At 37.6% G+C, this 17,663-nt stretch overlaps 1 protein-coding gene across 2 annotated transcripts in view; it reads left to right on the top strand.

Moving 5' to 3' along the window:
* PDGFD (platelet derived growth factor D) overlaps positions 1-17,663 on the top strand; it is a 190,582-nt gene that overhangs the window by 163,084 nt on the left and 9,835 nt on the right. For both annotated transcript variants that reach the window (XM_083362418.1, XM_083362417.1), the window contains one exon: positions 16,174-16,385. In XM_083362418.1, coding sequence (XP_083218544.1) covers positions 16,174-16,385 — 212 coding nt within the window. The remainder of the gene's footprint in view (positions 1-16,173; positions 16,386-17,663) is intronic.

Below are 17,663 nucleotides of genomic sequence, written 5' to 3'. Positions count from 1 at the left end.
CATACCATTTCAGGCAAATGGCTGTCCAGTCTCTTCTTAAAAGCTTCCAGTGATGAAGCACCCACAACTTCTGAAGGCAAGCCATTCCACTGATTAATTGGTCCTACTATTAGGAAATTTCTCCTCAATTCTAGGTTGGTTCTCTCCTTGATTAATTTCCATTCATTGTTTCTTGTCTTCCCTTCTGGTGCTTTGGAAAATAGGTTGAACTCTCTTCTTAGAGAACAAATAAGAAGATTATTTTTATTTAATAAGACATGGTGGCACAGTGGTTAGAATGCAGTACTTCTGCTGACTACCAGCTGACTGCAATTTGGCAGTTCGATTCTCACTGGCTTAAGGTTGACTCAGAACCAATATGCTGACTCTGTATACCACTTAGAGAGGGCTGTTAAACACTGTGAAGCAGTATATAAGTTTAAGTGCTATTGCTATTGCTATTGCTAATAATGAATAAAGGTAAAGGTAAAGGTTCCCCCGCACATGCGTGCTAGTCGTTTCCAACTCTAGAGGCCGGTGCTCATCTCTGTTTCAAAGCCGAAGAGCCAGCACTTGTCCGAGGACATCTCCGTGGTCATGTGGCTGGCATGACGCCAAAGGTGCATGGAATGCTGTTACCTTCCCACCGTAGTGGTCCCTATTTTTCTACTTGCATTTTTACGTGCTTTCGAACTGCTAGGTTGGCACTCACTCTGTTACGCGGCACTCGGGATTCGACCCGCCAAACTGCTGACCTTCTGATCGATAAGCTCAGCATCCTAACCCACTGAGCCACCACATCCCAATAATGAATATATAAGTACAAATGTAAGAACAAAAGCTTACAGGTCTGTCTCTTTATATACTGGTTGAGAATTTTCAGACCAACCTGGACTGCAATTCCCTAGACACTCATTTTCTCATTTTTTTTAAAAAAGGCTGCCAACAATATTAGCTCTCCTTCAGTCATCTGGCACTTTCCCAGTTATCTCAGTTTTCCCCAAAGATAATATATAAGGGTTTAGCGTGACCATCAACTAGTTCCTTTCCTACCTTACATTGCATTTCATTTGGCCCTGGAGATTTAAGGTCATTCCGAGTAAATAGGACTTTCCTCGTGTTTCTATCAAAGTGAAGCTTATTCATGCATTCAGTATGATAAGTAGTTGCCTCTGAGGGATTTTTAGACATATGTAAGTCACACAGTGTGGCAGTCTGACTTTTCAAGGCTAGAAAAATATCCCCAGCTATACAACATGTTCCTGAATTGAGAAAGGGGAAGAAGAGTGTTGACATAGTAGTCAAAACAAATCTGTTGTATTCATTGTTTTTCATATCTCCACAAAGAACCAACAGGAAGACCTAAGCAAAGGAAAATAGGGATTGTGAACCTTTTGTGGGTTGATGAGATTTTTTTAAAAAATCAAGATGTAGGAAGGGTTCAGATGAAGGCATCAGAAAAAAAAACTACGATCATATAATATAACGCATGTATGAAAACGAATCATTATAGGTCAAAGATCAGAAACAGAATATTCAGATTATCTTAAGCGAAGCACTATCAACGGAATCAGTTTATTTTTTTAGATGCCAATTAGGATGCATTGGAGAACTGAGAAGAAAGAAAAAGCTTTGCATGATTGTACCATTGTACACCTGACAATGAGAACAATTAACCAGTGGAACGTCTTGCCTTCAGAAGTTGTGGGTGCTGCGCCACTGGAGATTTTTAAGAAAAGGCTGGACACCCACTTGTCTGGAATGGTATAGGATTTCCTGCTTATGCAGGGGGTTGGACTAGAAGACCTCCAAGGTCCCTTTCAACTCTGTTATTCTCTTATTCTGATTGTAAGAACAAGCCTACTTATAAGGAAAAGATCCTTTCAGAAAGGAAAAGTGTGCATGTGATTAAATGTACACTCAAAACAGTAGGATTTAAATGCATCGACTTTTAGACTTCACTCATAAAGATTCATTCATCCTTAGAGAAGCATACTTTTCATTCTGTAGATTATATTATGCCACAGCACGCAAAACTTAACAAAATGCTATTGAAGGAATAATTGAGCCAGTTGGGGCACTGTTGATGTAAGATTAGCACACTATGAAAGATTTACAGGTTAAACAAATGTCCTGCTGCCACTGGGTTATGCCTTTTAAAACAAGGGTTAGAAAAATAAAGGAATATCACTGTAGTGTTTTTTCCAACACACACTGTGACAATGGAACAAGCTACACGCTGAACGTTAAGCCTTTCTGTGAATCCCCAGTGTTCTGAACCATCTCATCTATTTGTCATTAATATTTTTCCCCAGTCTAAACCAAAATCAGACAAAGGAATCTGATGTCTTCCAGATTGACAAGGCAATGTCAGCAAGTAACTAGAATCCTCTGTGTATCTATCTTTGAAGGGTTCTGGGCCATCTGCCAATAAGCCAAATTATTTTGAATGCTGAATGCAAAATACATTTTTGCTCTTTGCTTGCAGCAAATGTGTCTCCTTTCTTACATGTAGTTAGTAATCTTCACTCCAAGGCAGCTGTTTTAAAATGATTTATATATTCATTTGCATAGATTTAAAGAATGCCAGATTCCAAATGAATGCATAATTAAAAAAGGTAGAATGATTAAAAGAAACAGAAAGATATGCATCCAAAAAAACCATACCAGACAAAATCTTCACCCATTATCCATCCCTGGGTAGACCTAGATAAATGATGATGATGATGATGATGATGATGATGATGATGATGATGATGGAAGGGACCTTGGAGGTCATCTAGTCCAACCCCCCGCTCAGGCAGGAAACCCTATACCATTTCAGACAAATGGCTGTCCAGTCTCTTTTTTAAAACGTCCAGTGTTGGAGCATTCACAGCTTCTAGAGGCAGGTTGTTCCACTGGTTAATTGTTCTAACTGTCAGGAAATTTCTCCTTAGTTCTAAGTTGCTTCTCTCCTTGATTAGTTTCCATCCGTTGCTTCTTGTCCTGCTTTCAGGTGCTTTGGATAATAGCTTGACTCCCTCTTCTTTGTGGCAGCCCCTGAGATATTGGAGCACTGCTATCATGTCACCCTCTTATCCTCTTCATTAAACTAGACATACCCAATTCCAGCAACCGTTCCTCATATGTTTTAGCCTCCAGACCTCTAATCATCTTTGTTGCTCTTCTCTGCACTCTTTCTAGGTCTCAACATCTTTTTTACATCGTGGTGACCAAAGCTGGATGCAGTATTCCAGGAGTGGCCTTACCAAGGCATTGTAAAGTGGTATTAATACTTCACGTGATCTCGATTCTATCCCTTTGTTAATGCAGCCTAACACTGTGTTGGCTTTTTTGGCAGCTGCAGCACACTGCTGGCTCATATCTAAGTGATTGTCCTCTAGGACTCCGAGATCCCTCTCACAGTTACTACTATTGAGCAAGGTACTCCCTATACTATACCTGTACATTTGGTTTTTCTTGCCTAAGTGTAGAACCTTACTATTTTCAACACTGAATTTCATTTTGTTAGATAGCGTTCAGTGTTCCAGTTTATTCAGGTCCTCCTGTATCTTAAGCCTATCTTTTGGAGTGTTGGCTGTTCCTGCCAGCTTGATGTTGTCTGCAAATTTGAAGAGTTCCCCATCTATCCCCTCACCCAAATCGTTGATGAAGATGTTGAGGAGCACTGGGCTCAGAACAGAGCCCTGGGGCACCCCACTACACACTTCCCTCCATGTAGATGCAGTTCCATTGAGGACCACACGCTGAGTATGGCTGGTCAGCGAGCTACAAATCCATCTGGTGGTGATGTTGTATATTTTCAGTGCCTTCCTGGGCATTATCAGGGTGGAAGCTATTTGGATCTCCAGAGTGATACAGTTCCAGAGGACAGGCACTGTGACCGAGAAGGCATGTTTCTGACAGATGGCTTTGTTCAATGGAGTTTGTTCAACCTAGAATGCACCCATTCACCCAAAGCTCAGGCAGGCAAGCAGAAACAGTCAGAAATAGATGGTCGCTCCAATAATCAGGTACTTTCCCATGAAGGGTTTTGTGCATAATAAGTACCACTTTGAATTGCATCCAGAATCCTGGCAACCTATAGAGCTCACAGAAGAGCTGTCACATGGTCATACCATCTCTCAATATTCTAAACATTCACTTGAATATGAGCCAGCAGTGTGCAGCAGCAGCCAAAAAAGCTAATACAATCCTGGGTTGTATAAACAGAGGCATAGAATCAGGATCACATGGAATATTAGCACCTCTTTATACAACTCAAGTAAGACCACACCTGGAATACTGCAACCAATTTTGGTCACCAAAAAAGATGTTGAGACTTTGGAAAAAAAGTTCAGAGAAGAGCAACTAAGATGATCAAAGGTCTGGAGATTAAAACATATGAAAAACAGTTGCAGGACTTGGGTTTGGCTAGTCTAAAGAAAAGAAGAAATAGGGGAGACATGATAGCAGTATTCCAGTATGTGAGGGGCTGTCACAAATAATAGGGGGTCAAATTGTTCTCCGAAGCACTAGAGGGCAGGACAAGAAACAATGGTTGGAAACTGATCAAAGAGAGATGCAACCTGGAATTAAGGAGAAACTTCCTGACTGTGAAAACAATTAACCAGTGGAACAGCTTGCCTCCAGATATTGTGGAGGTTTTTAAGAAGAGGCTACAGTCATTTATCTGAAATGATGTAGGTTTTCCTACTTGAGCAGGGGGCTGGACTAGAATATCTCCAAGGTCCCTTTCAGCTCTATTGTATTCTATTCTGTGTATAGCACATTTTTTTGTGGTGGTGGTGGTGGTGGGGTGACTTTGAGACAATGTTTGATTGCTGGTGGCCTCCTAAACTAGTCCCTAAACTAATTGTTTTTGGAACAATTCACCATACCGAACTGGCTCTGTACTTAAGGCAAGACTAGAACTCATGGTCTCCCAGATTCTAATTTAGTTCCTTAGCCCCAATATCATACAATTCATTTAGGTACATATAATGAGAAATTTTCACAACTTTACATTTAAAAGAAAATTGTAGGGCCATGAAAAGGACAACCAACTTTATTAATATTATTTAGGTTTCGATCCCACCTTTATTACTTTATACAGTAAGTAACTCAAGATGGCAAACATACCTAATACTGGTCTTTGGAGATTCTCAGTCATCCAGGTCATGGTTGTCTCAAAAGGAACAACTTTTTTTCTCCCCCCCCCCAAAGGCAACTGGACTGTGTTTTATTTGAGGAACAAAAAGAAAACATTTTGCTTCTTCTTCATCAGTTGTAATTGGATGTTGAGGGAATCAATTACACCTTCTTGGATAAGAAGTAGAATGTTTTCTTCTTCCTCCTCAAATAAAAAACAGTCCAATTGCCTTTTGAAAAGAAAAGGAAAAAAAGTATCTTTGAGATATCTACTACGTTTTCCTTCTCCAATTTTGCATAGCAACAACAACCCTGTGGAGTGGACTGAGAGAAAATGATTGGCCCAAGGTCACCCAGCCAGTTTTCATGCCTAGGTCAGGACGGGAACTCATGGTATCCTGGTTTCTAGGCCAGCACCTTAACCACTAAGCCAGGGATCTTCAAACTTGGCAACTTTAAGACTTGTGACCTTCAGCCTGGCTGAGGAATTCTGGGAGTTGAAGTCCACAAGTTGCCAAGTTTGAAGAATCCCACACTAAGCTGAACTGGCTCTCGTAGGAACCTTTAGATTTTCACAGAGCTGCCCCATATGATAAAGTAATGAATGTGGCTATTCTCTCATTAAAGTGTATCTGAATATTTCTCCAAGATGTCTATCTAATCCCTTTCTCTTATAGAGGATAATAAAGGCTTTCTGCTGCAGCCGAACCTTTTTCAACCATCACGGCCTGGGTTCAGACATTATACTAAGCCACAATGTGATTTGTTACATTACATCTTAATGTTTTGCACTGATGAAGTCATTATGAATCATGGCTTGATATGAACTAGTCCACTATGTTTGGCTAGACAAATGAGGACTAAAATAAGCCATGAGTTAGCTCAACTGAGAAATTGGTCTAACTGAGCTCCCTAGGTTCTTATATTTTGGTTGTTCCTGACCCTGGATGCTTGCTTGCTTCTTTATCCTCATTTGTTATTTATCTTCTAGTTCTAACTAGATTTGTTGTCTGGGTCAGACAATCATTGCCAACCATAACCCAACCTGGCAATGTTAGGTGTACTGTAAAGATTATTGTCCATGCCAGATTTTCTCCCATCTTCTCTAGTTATACAGTTTGTCAGTCTTATAAGGCTTCCCAAATGTTCTTTCTTTCCATTCTCATTTTCGTGAAAATAGTTCCCAAATCTAGCAATGAGGAGGCGATAAGCTGCCTGGGTAAGCCAAGGGAAATCATCAAAACAATTAAAAAACTAAAGTTAGAATATTTCGGACATGTGATGCGACACCCAGAAAAATATGGCATACTCCATTTAATCCTCCATTGAAGGCAAACAAGGCCTTGGCAGAAGAAGAACATCATGACTTCAAAATCTAAGGGACTGGTTTGGACAAAACTCAGCAGCACTTTTTTCTGTGGCTGTTGATAAAAACAGGACTGCCAACTTGATTGCCAACGTCCGATAACAGATATGGCACAAAAAGAAGAAGCAAATACCTCAGAAGTTCAGCAACAGGCACACGCAAGCTAATTTTTCATCAAAGTATCCACTTATGTTTCATGGAAACATTTCTCCAGTCCCAATATCACACCTTCAACAAGTTCTACCTTATGCTAACTAAATTAAAACTCAAGATGAAAAATATGAGAATCTCTTATGTGTAGTTGTAGTTAAAAAAAAAGAGTTCAATTTAGGCTTGCTGATAGTGATAGCCTGTATTAAGTAATTGTGGAACAGCTCCTTCTGAGATCTGCCCACATTCTTCAAATGCAGATGACATTTTTAATCAGGCACATTACCTAACTACTTCCATATATTTTATTTGTAGCTGTAGAGATGGACTGTAATGGTTTATAGCATAATACTAAATGAAGAAGAGAAACGCCAAATGATTCTCTGGAAACAGTAGGTTACCACTATAGAAAATTTACTCATCACACCTGTGAACTCTCTATTTACAAATTACTTCTACGTGAATGTGTGCCCACAGAAAGGTGAGATTGCTTATATAGGTTTGCAGGGTGCAAACCAATAAATATGAGAGAGAGAGAGAGAGAATGGGGATTTCCCGTCACTACAAATTAACAGAAAATGTGATGCTTGGTATACACTAATTTATCTCTAAGGCACAAACCCTTCCTTTAAAAAGAAAAAAGAAAAACAGATAAAGCCAGATTCATTCTTGGCTTAAATCCATGGATATCACACAAACGGAGCCTTTGTGACAGCAGTAATTTCATTCTGCTGAGGCAACTTGACCTTCTTCCTTTGAGGTAATTGACATGCCAAGTTATATGAGCCACAGAATTCATTTCTTGTGAATGGTTGGCATTCCATTCAAAAGCCCAGCCTGCTGAATGGGTCTCTTTAAGACCCAACCTTTTTGCCAAAGAAGTTTCATCTTGAATGGCAGACCATATAAACACTTCTCTGTGTGTACCTACAGATACTTTACCTTTTCCAAATGACACTTTTCCAACTTCTTTTAAAATGTCTTGTTTGCAATTGCTTGGAAGTTCCTGCTGTAATGTCTTTTCAACTGCTTAATGAAATTATACATAACAGGCACTAGCACTTTTTCATTCAAAAGAAGAATTTACGAGAACATTCTGTTTCATTCTAGGCCTTCAATGAAGAACTATACTCCCTTTATCTCTTCCCCTTCTTAAACTTAAAAAAATGTGAAAAAATGAAGTTAATAGCTAGGAAGATTGGCTTACCCAGCAATTTAGTTCTGTCTGTCTATTGTAGGTTTCCAAGCCTGCTGGAAAATCAGAATTTAGTTTGGCTTAAACTTCATTTTTCAAATAGAATATGTGGTGATCCTGATTGGATCTGCAATCTTTTCTTCTATGGACACCACTGTACATGTGCATGTGATGGTCCATTCATGTTTTTTTTTAAAAAACCAAGTCTTGCAAGATGCCAAATGACTTTCAAAATCTTATGGAAGTAATAGACATTTTCCTGCAAGGTCATAAGGCCTTGTGTGTATGTGACTGGGTGTTCACATCTGTGTATCTTCCATAAGATATTTCCTTTTAGGTTTTAACTTCCACAATTCCTAGCCAGTATTTCACAGTAGGAACTATGGGACTTGTAATCTAACAATTCCCTGTCTGGGGAATTACCCATAAAGGATCAAATCTCTTGGTGGGGTTGATGTTTATCCAATAGTTGATTGATACAACATTTGCATTCGTTTTCAATGACTCCTGTAGCTTTTCAACATAATAATAATAATAATAATAATAATAATAATAATAATAATAATAATAATAATAAGAAGAAGAAGAAGAAGAAGAAGAAGAAGAAGAAGAAGAAGAAGAAGAAGAAGAAGAAGAAGAAGAAGAAGAAGAAGAAGAAGTAGTAGTTGGAAGGGACTTTGGAGGTCATCTAGTCCAACCCCCTGCTAAGGCAGGAAACCCTATACCATTTCAGACAAATGGCTGTCTAGTCTCTTCTTAAAAACTTAAAAACTTCCAGTTTTGGAGCATTCACCACTTCTGGAGGCAGGTTGTTCCACTGGTTAATTGCTCTAACTGTCAGGAAGCTTCTCCTTAGTTCTAGGTTGCTTCTCTCCTTGACTAGTTTCCATCCATTGCGTCTTGTCCTGCTTTCAGGTGCTTTGGAGAATAGCTTGGCTTAGTATTAGCCAAGCTAATACTTAAAGAGCATTATTTTAAGTATTTATTTTGAAACCGGATTTCATTGTTTCGCCTCTAAATATTTTAAGGAGGTAATCCCCTCTTTCTTTCTCACTAATTTCACTTTAGAGCGGTAGCTCTTACACTCTCCTTTATCTTTGCAAGTTGTCACTTAACAGCACCCATAGCTTTTTAAAACTGAGTTGGTGGTAGATATGCCCACAATTAGTGACAGTGAAAAATTAATCTCTCATTAAAAAGCTTTTCTTCCTCATAAGCAGAATGAATGAGCCAGAATGGCCAGACATGAAAGGCAGAGTATTTGAAGAATGACAGAGCATTAAATTTCACCTGTTAAGGGGAATAATAAATAGTTTTTTACTCTCCTTCCTTTTTGCTATGCACACCAGACCTTTCATTGCTTGAGTGCACTGGTAACTCCCATTGGTTTTATGCTTAAATCTCAAGGAATATATACATCTTTGTAGAGATAATGGCACTCTTGGGAAAATAGCAAACCAGGGAATATAAGGTATTCTTAAACATTCATATATTTGATATGAGATTTAACTATTCTGATAGCTTGGGCATCTATTCCCACATGTAAAAAATGTCTAAATGTATTGAGAATTTTTACTTTTCAGATCTTGCATCAGATCACTAAAATGTACTCTGGTCAGTGAGTTCTCTTTCAAGATTTCATGCAGAATCTTGTTTGTAATCTCAGAAATATTATCCACGAAAAACCCCCACAACAAATGACTGGATGCTATTGAGAACTGCTGATTTAGTACATAAATTGTAATTTCATCTTTGGATCATTTAAAAGTCCTCCTTAGCTATCACTACCATTTCCACCAGAAGTTTCCTGCATGACATTAATAGAGAATTTGAAAACAGAAATCTAGAATCATTTCTTTAAACTAAAAGCAACACTGATTAAGTTACCATATTCCATACCAAACACTAATTGATTTACAAAGTAAAATTGTGAAATTCACTCGAAAAAATGAAAGAAGAAAAGAATAAGGACAAAATTACCAGTCTTTCTGTTACATGAATAGAAAGATAAATCTTAAATTCATGTTATCAGTCCAAAGTTTAAGTATAAGGTACTGTTTTCTATTTTTAAGAATCTTTTTCCTACATCCATCCTTGGTAAATCCATGGTTCTTCACCTAATGATAAATTCCAAATTTTGAATATGTAATAATAATAATAATAATAGTAATTTAATTTCTATACCGCCCTTCTCCCGAAGGACTCAGGGCGGTGTACAGGGCAATAAATACAATAGAAATACAATGTACAAAAGTTAAGGAAGAATTAAATAATGTAGCCCAATTACAGTAAAAATTAATAAAATTAATATTAAAATACCCCAAATCCATCAGACCAGGCCGGATTGTTCAAATAAATGTTTTTAGGTCACGGCGGAAGGAGCGAAGGTTAGGAGCCATCTGGAGCTCAACCGGTAAACGGTTCCAAAGGTCTGGCGCACCCACAGAGAACGCCCTCCCCCTGGGGGTCGCCAGTCGACACTCTTTGACTGACGGCACCCTGAGGAGGCCCTCTCTGTGGGAGCACACTGGACGAAGGGAAGTTGATGCCAGCAGCAGGTGCTCCCGTAAGTAATCCGGACCCATGCCATTTAGGGCTTTATAGGTCATTACCAGCACCTTGAATCTCACCGGGAGGGCAACCAGAAGCCAATGCAGCTCGCGGAGAAGAGGTGTTACATGGGAGTATCGGGAAACCCCCACCACCACTCGCGCGGCCGCATTCTGCACCAGCTGAAGCCTCCAAGTAGTCCTCAAGTAACTCAGAATCACTTTTTCTTTTTTACAACCTTTCTCTTCTAAAAACTGTATTAGCAAAAATATGAATATTAAACTAAAAGCAGGATGATATTGAGGCAAGACCATATCATATACATCACCATGACCATTTTACACTTCTGACATAGCTAGTTTGACAATGAAGCCACTTTGCTTGGTGCACATTCATACAATGATGCAAAAGTTATTGCGGATTAATACTACAGTGAAACCAGAATGGTTTATATTTCATTTTACGGATGTGGAACTTGAAAAGAAAAAGGGGAAGCTGTTGCATATGGAAACTATAGGAAGATTATTGTTCACACAGAGATGGAAGAATAATGAAATATGTACAGTAAAAGGTTGGATTATAAAATTCATGGAACTGGCAAAAATAATGAAGCTGACCAATTTTGCCAGAGGGAAGAAAAAATAAAGATGGAAGCTTTATTTATATCCCACCTTTCTTCTTTTTACAAATAACTCAAGGAGGCAAATATACCCATACAGTTTTGTCCTGTTTTTCCACAACAACGAGAACAACCCTGACAAAAAGTATCTGGCCCAAAATCACCAAGCTGCCTTTCATGGCTAAGGCAGTTCTGGAACTTGAGTTTCTTCACTTTCTTGCCTGGTGTCTTAACCACTAGACCAGGGGTAAGTGACCTCGACTCTTTTATGACTCATGGACTTCAACTCCCAGAATTCTAGCTGGCTCAGGAATTCTGGGAGTTGAAGTCCATGAGTCATAAAAGAGCCGAGGTTGCCTACCCCTGCGACTAGACCAAACTAGCTCTTTTATATGAACCTTTTGTTGAAAGGGAAAAAAAATACTAAATAAGATGTTTTATGAATCCGAAGATTTAAAAGGGTCCAAGAAAATAAGAATAAAATGGAGAAAGATAAGAATAAGACAGCAATTAATAGGAAGAAGATCCACAGTCATAATTCTGTATTTCCTTTCTTCCTTTTTCTTATTGTTTCATTTTATATATGTTTATTGAATTGAGAAAAGTTATAAAAATTCTAATTGAATTACAACTCACTAAATATTGAGACAGCCAATAAATATGAGAAAATCTTTTGTTGAATTAATCTTCTTTTAAATTCATAAGCGTCACATTTAGTATTTTTTCAATAATCTTAACCATTGACTTCTTAACATGTAGCATTCTGTTTATTTTAACTTTTCTCATTGAGTATTCCATTCGATAGAATCTGTGGAAATGTTTACCTGACAAGCAGAGGTCCTTGAGAAATCAGATGGGTGCTGATTTCTTTATCAAATTAATCTGTCAAAACTGACATGTAGTTTTCCAGCAGAAATTGCAGTTCTAGTTTCCAATGCTACCATAAAGTTATATTAGCATATTCAAATACATTTTAACAACCTATTTATTTTGAGAGAAAATTGTGCTTTTGATGGGCATATAAATTAGAAGGGCCATTTTGGAGAAATTATCAAAATATTTTTCAGATGCAGCTTAAGCACATAGCTTCATCCTTCACTTTCTATCCGTTTGTTGCTTTTTTCCACTAATAGAGAAAAATAAAATTCAAAATGATTTTGAAAACCACAAAATTTAACACAGAAACATAAATTGAAAGCTGTAATAGGAAGGAAAATAAATGGCGAAGCTATGCTAGTTGTGAAAAGGAAGCCTTCAAATCAATTGATTGAACATAAGTCAAGAATGTGATCTGGCTGCCAAAAAAGTAAATGTAATTTTAGGATATGAACCATAAATAATGTTCCCAGACTGTAGGGAGTAATGGTTTCCATTCTGCTTTGACCAATCTCCCCCTTAAGAGTTGTGCTGAGTCCTGGGATGTGACAGAATCAGTTAAACTGGAAGAACTTCAGATGACAGTAAGGACAATTACGGAATGGAAATAAGTCCTGTGAACAGTAATTGAAAGAACTGGAAACATTTAACCTTGAGAAGTCTAAAGCGAAGAACACATGCTTTCTTCAAAGACCTGAAGGTTAAGACTCCAGAAGACAGGATAGGCAATAAGTTACAGAAAGGTGGATTCTGCTTGTTAGACAGCAAAAACAAAAAACACTTCATAATAGGATGAGCAATAGACCAGTTGCCTGGAGAGTTGATAGATTCCTTTTCCTTGAATATGTTAATGAAGAAGCTAGATGTCCCTAGTCTGGGAGCTGGATTTTGGAATCCACCCCTTATCCAGGGACTGGAATCAATTACCTAAGTTTCTCTTGTTACAGGCTAGAAGCAGTGTACTTTCAGGGAGCTTTTAAAGGAAGGTGTTGAATCATGCAGGACAATTTATTCAAAGTTAATTATAAACTATTTTATGTCTATCCTGAAAGAAAAAATAAGTAATGTCCTAACAGCTTAATATACTCATCAGATCAGATATGTTCCAAAGAAATATATAAAAGACAAAAGAAGCATTGCAAGTATAAGAAACCACTCTATATAGCTTAATAAAAGGATGAAGTCCAGACTTATCTCCTTTGGCTTCAGTATTAAATATATATTTCATGAATATGGTGTATATATATATATATATATATATATATATATATATATATATATATATATATATATATATATATATATATATATATATATATATATATGTAAGGGACGTGGTGGCTCAGTGGGTTAGGACGCTGAGCTTGTCGATCAGAAGGTCGGCAGTTTGGCGGGTCGAATCCCGAGTGCTGCGGAACAGAGTGAGCGCCTGTTACTCGTCCCAGCTTCTGCCAACCTAGCAGTTCGAAAGCACGTAAAAAGGCAAGTAGAAAAATAGGGACCACTCCGGTGGGAAGGTAACAGCGTTCCGTGCGCCTTTGGCGTCTAGTCATGCCGGCCACATGACCACGGAGACGTCCTCGGACAAGCGCTGGCTCTTCGGCTTTGAAACGGAGATGAGCACCGGCCCCTAGAGTCGGAAACGACTAGCACGCGTGTGCGGGGGAACCTTTACCTTATATGTATGTATGTATGTATGTATGTATGTATGTATGTATATATGTATATATGTATATATGTATATATGTATATATGTATATATGTATATATGTATATATGTATATATGTATATATGTATATATGTATATATGTGTATGTATGTATATATGTGTATGTATGTATATATGTATATATGTATATATGTATATGTATATATGTATATGTATATATGTATATATATATGTTAAATGTTTGTTAAGCATTCAGAATACACTTGCTTAGTCCCAGACAGGGGACAAATCTTATATCCTGTTTCAGCCTAGCCCAAGGCCATCTATTTTTTTTGGGCTTGCTAACAAAGAATAAAGGGAGACTGATATGATCATTTCAAACTTATTTGTTCTCATCAGTCAGCCATACCCTTCTGAGATTCAATCCTGGGCCGACTGCGTCTTAAGCAGTTGTTTTAACCCCTAGGCCACAGGCTCTCTCTCTCTGTGTGTTAGCTGAGAAGCAAGGAAGATATGTGTTAAATGTTTGTTAAGCATTCAGAATACACTTGCTTAGTCCCAGACATGGGACAAATCTTATATCCTGTTTCAGCCTAGCCCAAGGCCATCTACAGGCAGTAGCCACAGCAGTGGCAGCTCATATTTGTGTAAATCTTTTAGCTTGCTAACAAAGAATAAAGGGAGACCGATATGATAATTTCAAACTTATTTGTTCTCATCAGTCAGCCATGTTATCCATATGCTTTGGGCATAAAAAACTCAGATCTAGCTTTGCTTCTTCTGTAACCACTTGGCTTTAGTAAAGTGTACTTTCGTTAACAATGGCTCCGGGAGTATTTTTTTTTTCTAACTGACCAGGTTGGGATGGTTGACACCAGGAAAGTATTGAGCAACTTAATAGAGTATATCCATACATATATATATATATATATGGAATATGGTAAAGAATTTGGCAAAATGATTATACTCTGCAAGATTCAATTATTACAAAGGAAACATGAAATCATAAAAGATATACTTTTTATAATGATCAAAAGTAGTTTTGTGATTTCAGCATCTGCAAATAAGAAGCATAATTTGGATGGAATTTAAAAGCAAGGCTGTAAGCTCAGATACTTAGTTAAATCTGAAATACTTGTAACATAAAATACAGAACACTTCATACATAAATTACTATTGAAATAGTCTGAACAGGTTAAAGTTTGCATGAGCAAATGGATGTAGAATTCAAACAAAACAATCAATACCTCACAATCAGAGTATCAATAGAAAATAAGATTAATTTCACAATACATTAAAAGAAAATTGATATAGGATGTGTTTCCTCTGATATGTTACCCAGTGATGATTACTAAACAAGACATGTATATAATCAGGAGATTCCTAGAAATGTAAAAAATCAAGTTGGACCATTTTATTCTAAGTGATGACAAAGTAATAAAGTTCAACTTTTCTGGAAGGTGATCTATTATAGGATGAAGGGTGAAAAATTGTAAATACTGACTTTCCTTTTTCATCTGTCTGTCATTAAAGGTCATATACTTCTAACACACATAGTATTTATAAAGGATAATTGTTGTCAAGATATGACAAATGAATGGCAGCTTAAACTATGGAAGCATGAATCAGTGCCTAAAATTAGGGGAAAACAAAGTTTGACATTAGCTTCAACTTCATCTGGAAGTCACTGATAAAGTATAATTCTATATATGGTACCAATAGGAAAAAAAACACATGCAGCACTTATGGAATCCTGAGTGATCTCTGAACTTGATTTTTGGACTCCACAATTCTGTATATGGGTTGGTGCCATAACCAAGATTTGGGCTCTCTTAAAATAAAGGTTCTAACTGCTTTGATTGTCATTGCTTTTTTTATTGGATAGCCCTCTCAGATAATTTACAATTTTATATTAATAATAGTAAATAAAGCAATTTTCAGAGTGTTAAAACATTAAATTGCTGTAAACATACCTTTCTATTATTTTAATCCAAGCTGATATATAAGGACACCATAACATGAGATGTTTATTCCAGTGCCGTAGTTTCTACTTTCTTTTAATATTTATTATTTTGCAAACCTTTCCATGCAAATATTTGTATTTTTGGTGGCATAGTGGTTATAGTGCAGTATTGCAGGCTAACTCTGCCCACTGCCAGGAGTTCAATCCTGATGTGCCTCAAGGTTAAGTCAGCCTTTCATCCTTCTAAGGTTCATAAAATGTGAACCCACATTGTTGTGGGCAATATGCAAATAATGCTTACATTAAAAATCACCCAGAGATTGCTGCAAAGTGTTATGGGGTGGTACATAAGCCTAAATGCTATTGCCAATGTTATTGCTGTTTTTGTAATTTTTAATGTATTTTTTCTTTTCTTTTAAAACTACATCATCATTATTGTTATTATTTTAAAAAAAGACAGTTTTGCTTAGATTTTCATCAAACAAAGCCCCCATTTGAAGATCTGCACAGCCAGCCATTGGATGGAGGCGGGGGCTGAATTGGAATAAAAATCTGCAAAATTAATTTAGGCCAGAGATTGATTGATCCATTGACTTCTATGGGGAAACAGGTATTTTATTTACAAGTCCGTTTTCCCTCTTTTTCCTCCTCATTCCCTTTTGCCTATTTCAGTTGATTTAGACAGGCTCAACGATGAGGCAAAGCGTTACAGTTGCACTCCAAGGAATTACTCTGTCAACGTGAGGGAGGAGCTGAAGCAAACCAGTGCCGTTTTTTTCCCTCGCTGCCTCCTTGTCCAGCGCTGTGGAGGAAACTGTGGTTGTGGAACTACACATGGGAAATGCGCTTGTATGGCAGGAAAACTGGTGAAGAAGTATCATGAGGTATCTTGCTTTTTATATCTTTTTAAAAAGTGTATGTATGTCAACTGTCTGTTTTTTTCCTGAGATGAAGATAAGTACAGGTAATCCTCGACTTATGACTACAATTGAAGCCCACATTTCTGTTTTTAAGCGAGACGTTTGTTAAGTGAGTTTTGCCCCATTTTATGACCTTTCTTGCCACAGTTGTTAAGTGAATCACTGCAATTGTTAAATGTGTAACAATTGTTCAGTTGTTCAGTGAATCTGCCTTCCCCATTGACTCCGCTAGTCAGAAGGTCACAGGAAGCGATCACGTGACCTTGGGACACTGCAACCGTCATAAATGTGAACCAAGTGCCAAGCATCCAAATTTTGATCATGTGACCATGGGGATGCTGCAACAGTCCTAAGTTACTTTTTAAAGTGCCGTTGTAACTTTGAACATTCACTAAAGGAATAGTTGTAAGTTGAGGACTATCTGTAACATTTCTTAGTACTGCTTTCTTGACACTCATTTAACTAAGATGTTTCCCACGTCAGTAGATGAATGCACATTTGGATGGTTCTGATTGGCTGAAGATGCGTATTTTCTTCCTTCCTAGAATACTGGCATCTCTCCCAAATCATTGTTAACTGCACTAAAATTTACTAATGACAGTCAAGCTGGATGTGTCCCATAAATATATGTCTACTATAAAGACAAAAGCATTATGAATTTTTATGCCAAAGCACTGTGACAGCTGATTTGGTGTTTTCTTTTTTTGAAAAAAAAATCCTGAGGGATACAGTCATTTAAATAATGGAATGGGGGCAAGATAGGGTCTTAGGTCAGGAAATGGTATAATTGGGGTTAGCAGCTCATTCTGGCACTGTTGTAAATTGCAGGCAAAGAGTGGCTATGAGATAAAGCATGAGAAAAAGTCTCTTTTGTTCTATATCCATTGAAGTAATAGCGTAAGGGAAGAAATTGTCTCCTGGTCTTGCTTCTGGATCTTTAGACAAGTATGTAGGGACAAAAAGCCTGAGAATGATGGTTAAAGTAAACAAATACAATTTAAAATAAACTTTGGCAGAGCGGCACCTTGGCAAAGGCTGCCGCCGTGCTTCAGTGCTTCTCTCTCAGAGATGTGATTGCTGAACTGACTTTAGGAGCAGGATGTGATCAGACCACTGGCATTTGAACAGATTGCCTGGGCTAGAGATGTGGAGAAATGTCTAAAAGCAGTGTGAATTTATTGTATGGACAGAAGCAGGAAGAATAAATATACCAGTTTCATAATGGAGATAGAATATCTGCCC

Source organism: Vipera ursinii (genome assembly GCF_947247035.1).
Source record: "Vipera ursinii genome assembly, chromosome: 4".
Lineage (NCBI taxonomy): Eukaryota > Metazoa > Chordata > Lepidosauria > Squamata > Viperidae > Vipera > Vipera ursinii.
The sequence above is the reverse complement of the archived record's forward strand: the minus strand, read 5'-3'. Positions and strand labels throughout refer to the sequence as shown.